The sequence below is a fragment of the Myxine glutinosa genome, chromosome 8 (assembly GCF_964187855.1).
Source record: "Myxine glutinosa chromosome 8, kmMyxGlut1.1, whole genome shotgun sequence".
Lineage (NCBI taxonomy): Eukaryota > Metazoa > Chordata > Myxini > Myxiniformes > Myxinidae > Myxine > Myxine glutinosa.
This window is the reverse complement of record NC_136268.1, coordinates 168,275,491-168,279,512: the sequence shown is the minus strand read 5'-3', so window position 1 is coordinate 168,279,512 and position 4,022 is coordinate 168,275,491. Positions and strand designations below refer to the sequence as shown.

Below are 4,022 nucleotides of genomic sequence, written 5' to 3'. Positions count from 1 at the left end.
CCATTACAGACTCCACAGGCCGAGATGCACGTGACCCCATTCTTCTTGCAGCTGCATCGCCGGTTGCTGCAATCTCCATGACAATTACAGCTCGTGAACTGCAATAGCTCCTCAGGAGCCGTGGGGTCCAGTGTTGGAACTGGCTCATACCCATGCACACCTATTGTCCATCCATAGTCACTGGGGTTCAGAGACATGCTCTGTAGAAGGATCCAGTCCCGGGTCTGCAGGTAGGCACGGAGTGAATGTTGTGCAGCTGCACCCTCTGTTGGAGGTAGAGTCTCTGGTTTGATCACTCCTGCCGCTGCCTTCCTTGAGAACATGTTGTACCGAATTTCACCCAATGTAGTATCTCGTCCATGGTAAATGTACTTGAAAATCGCAGTACCAGCCTGAATCACTGTTTCCTTGGTGGCTTCTGTGTCAAGGAAGATGTCGATGTACTCAGCCCGCGTCCCCTTCGCAAAACCTAAAAAAAAGCACCAGGTCTATGTCAAGTAAAGTATAATGTAAAACAGAAATAAAATTATTATTATTTTTAACATTTATACTATGATGACAATGATTATAATTATTATTATTAGTAGTATTAGTATTATTTGCCGACGTAATAGTAGTATTATCATTATTACCTGGCAAATAGAATTGTTTTCCCATGACCAGCGATTGCAGAAACCGTATCACACCCCGTGAAGGCGTGACAGAAGAGTAGGTAGCTCTTCTGTGTTTCGGAGAGAGATTCTTTGATCTTTCGGACGTCATAAGAGCCGTTTGATGTGGTTAAGAAGAGTGGATGGTGGCTGTCTGAGCTATGGTGCACCAGCATTACCAGCACGTCTGCATCTTCTGCCCGCACCTGAAAATATAACAACATGTACAAAGCATAATGAACCGTTCAAGAACAGATTTAACTTTTCAACAGTGTGAATTCTCTTATTTTTAAATTACCCCATCTCCCCCCGGGCTCCATCCAATAGTTATACTAACTGAAGACACAAATGGTACTGACCTCAACAGAGCCATCTGAAGCAGCAGCCAATGCCTCTCTCACAATTGAAGTGTCAGCATCATTGTCACACTGCTCCACAGTGATGTGATGTTTTCGGAAGGTTGAAGAGAGAAGGTGGATGAGCTCACTCTTGTTATGAGTGTTGTCCAGAAACTTTGCTCTTGGGGTCCAGTTAGACATATCCGGTCGAATCTGGAGATTACAGCAGGAATTATTGGTACGCCGGATGTGGTCGTGATCTTTTGGTGATCTGCTGTAGCCATCAAAGACCACAATGATCTTCTGGGAGCAGCGGCCCAGATACTGCACGTAGCTCAGGTAACTGTTGGCGATCTCCTGCCAGGTCTGACCCAAATCTATGATCAAGTTGTATGGCAAGCCCCATTTGGTGTGGCAATACTCCAGACCGCGGTCGACAGGCCTTAATAAAATTCTGCCCCCAAACGGCAACTCTTTCGTCTGTCTTGACAATCGGTCTCAAGAACATCTGAAGGCTTGCAGGGACAAGTGTCAGCTGACTATCGATGTCAGTCATACTGTGTGTGGTGGGGTATGACTTTGGACCTAAATCAATCAAGGCAATATCATTGGATATGAACTTGAGTGCCGTCTTTATGATCTGAGTCTTCTCATCTCCATGGTCAAGATTAGCATGATGCTTTCGCAGAATATTGTCGGTGCCATCTTTGAGACAGAGTACATCTGCCCTTCTTTCCTGTGTTGTGAAATACAAGGTGTCTTCGTATTTCTCTAGAAGTTTTATCTTTAGCCAATGCTTTGAATAAGAAAGGCTCTTCTCTGGTGACTGATCAAACTCCTGCAGCTTTTCATGGACTTGGTCCATGTTCATTACCCCATGCTCTAATTCTGAGTCTAACCATTCGCAGAATTCAATAAAAACTGCCTCTCGCTCCTCATCAATACTCCTCTGTCCTCTCTTCCTTTTTCCTTCCTCATCAGTCTTGGACAAACTGTCACCTCTCGCAAACATAAGTTTGCATCGCAAATGGTACAGTGTTTCTTCTGCTACCAAGTCGTTGATCCCTTCCAGGCGTCCAGTGACTTCAGTGCCCCAGTCATCCCCGCGACTCCGTGCTGTCTTCAGCAAGCTTGCCTTCAGTGTATCTGCAGTCAAATTATCTGGCACTCTGTATTTCTTTCTAGATGTGCTGGATTATTTTTGTAGAGCTGGGCTGGTTGGTTGCAAAGAATGCATACATCCTTATACAGGAGGTCAACTGACTGTGATCTTCTAGAACTGCAGCCAGTTGATGAACTGAACTCACAAGTAGTGCGTCTTCTCTTCAACTTTGATGACTCTTTCTCTGCCTTTGATGCTTGAGCTGACTTCTTGGTGGTTGCAACAAAGTTGTTGTACAGATCATTTTTACACTTCTGGTGGTACCTCAGTTTTCCTTCCTTTTGAGCCTCCTTCATACGTTCCACAACAGTAACATTTTCGACAGTTTCTGCTTGTTTCAATAAAGTTGAGTATCCCTTTGGAGTTGCCTGTATGAGCCTTTCAGCTGGTGTATCCGAGCGTGCACAGATGAAGCAATTGAGCACAGGTGGAGTAACGTCTTCATCCATATTGCTAGACTCCATGTCCTGCAAAGTAGAAAATGAGATATATTTAGAAATTATTTTTCCACAAAGGAGTGTCTGTGGTGAAATATAAATGTTAACAATCAACTCAGAATCATGAAAAACCCTTATTTGACCCCTCATAAGTTACTTAAGGGCCGATTTTAAAAAAAAAATTCTCGAAAATAATTTTTCGGTACCCGAATTCAACAGCTTTTTTTCTGGGTTTCCCACGGGAGTTGACCTTCAACATTTTAACACATGTTATTACACACCTTTGCAAACATATTGGTGAAGAAATTTTTTGGTAACAATTTAGTTAACAGATTTTCATATGTTTCCCTTACTAAATTCACGCAATAGAGAAACAACATAATCATTAATCAAACATAAGATAATCAATCTCTTACTAGACAGAACACAGCAACGCAATAAAACATCCATACAGAAAAGAAATAATCAATTAAAACTTTATTGCGACAAGTTAACCACGACAAGTTAACGACATGTGAAATTATCAATTAAAACTTTATTGCGACAAGTTAACCACGCCAAGTTAACGACATGTGAAATAATCAATTAAAACTTTATTGCGACAAGTTAACCACGCCAAGTTAACGACAAGTGAAATAATCAATTAAAACTTTATTGCGACAAGTTAACCACGCCAAGTTAACGACAAGTGAAATAATCAATTAAAACTTTATTGCGACAAGTTAACCACGCCAAGTTAACGACAAGTGAAATAATCAATTAAAACTTCATTGCGACAATTTAACCACGCCAAGTTAACGACAAGTGAATAATCAATTAAAACTTTATTGCGACAATTTAACCACGCCAAGTTAACGACAAGTGAAATTATCAATTAAAACTTTATTGCGACAAGTTAACCACGACAAGTTAACGACATGTGAAATAATCAATTAAAACTTTATTGCGACAATTTAACCACGCCAAGTTAACGACATGCGAAATTATCAATTAAAACTTTATTGCGACAATTTAAACACGCCAAGTTAACGACAAGTGAAATTATCAATTAAAACTTTATTGCGACAATTTAACCACGCCAAGTTAACGACAAGTGAAATTATCAATTAAAACTTTATTGCGACAAGTTAACCACGACAAGTTAACGACATGTGAAATAATCAATTAAAACTTTATTGCGACAAGTTAACCACGCCAAGTTAACGACAAGTGAAATAATCAATTAAAACTTTATTGCGACAAGTTAACCACGCCAAGTTAACGACAAGTGAAATAATCAATTAAAACTTTATTGCGACAAGTTAACCACGCCAAGTTAACGACATGTGAAATTGTCAATTAAAACTTTATTGCGACAAGTTAACCACGCCAAGTTAACGACATGTGAAATAATCAATTAAAACTTTATTGCGACAAGTTAACCACGCCAAGTTAA

At 40.3% G+C, this 4,022-nt stretch overlaps 1 protein-coding gene across 2 annotated transcripts in view; it reads right to left on the bottom strand.

The window, feature by feature from the left end:
• The window catches only part of LOC144893178 (uncharacterized), a 2,141-nt gene extending 152 nt beyond the window's left edge, over positions 1 to 1,989 (bottom strand). Inside the window, exons 1-3 of one of the 2 annotated variants that reach the window (XM_078782814.1) lie at positions 1,010 to 1,989; positions 633 to 856; positions 1 to 469 (exon numbers count right to left, since the gene is read on the bottom strand). The exon at positions 1 to 469 is cut by the window's left edge and continues 152 nt beyond it. In XM_078782814.1, the coding sequence (XP_078638940.1) occupies positions 445 to 469; positions 633 to 856; positions 1,010 to 1,189 (429 nt within the window). In that variant the 5' untranslated portion in view covers positions 1,190 to 1,989 and the 3' untranslated portion in view covers positions 1 to 444. Of the gene's footprint in view, positions 470 to 632 lie in introns of both variants that reach the window. The other variant, XM_078782813.1, reaches the window with a different exon arrangement.
• Between the last annotated feature and the right edge of the window lie 2,033 nt (positions 1,990 to 4,022).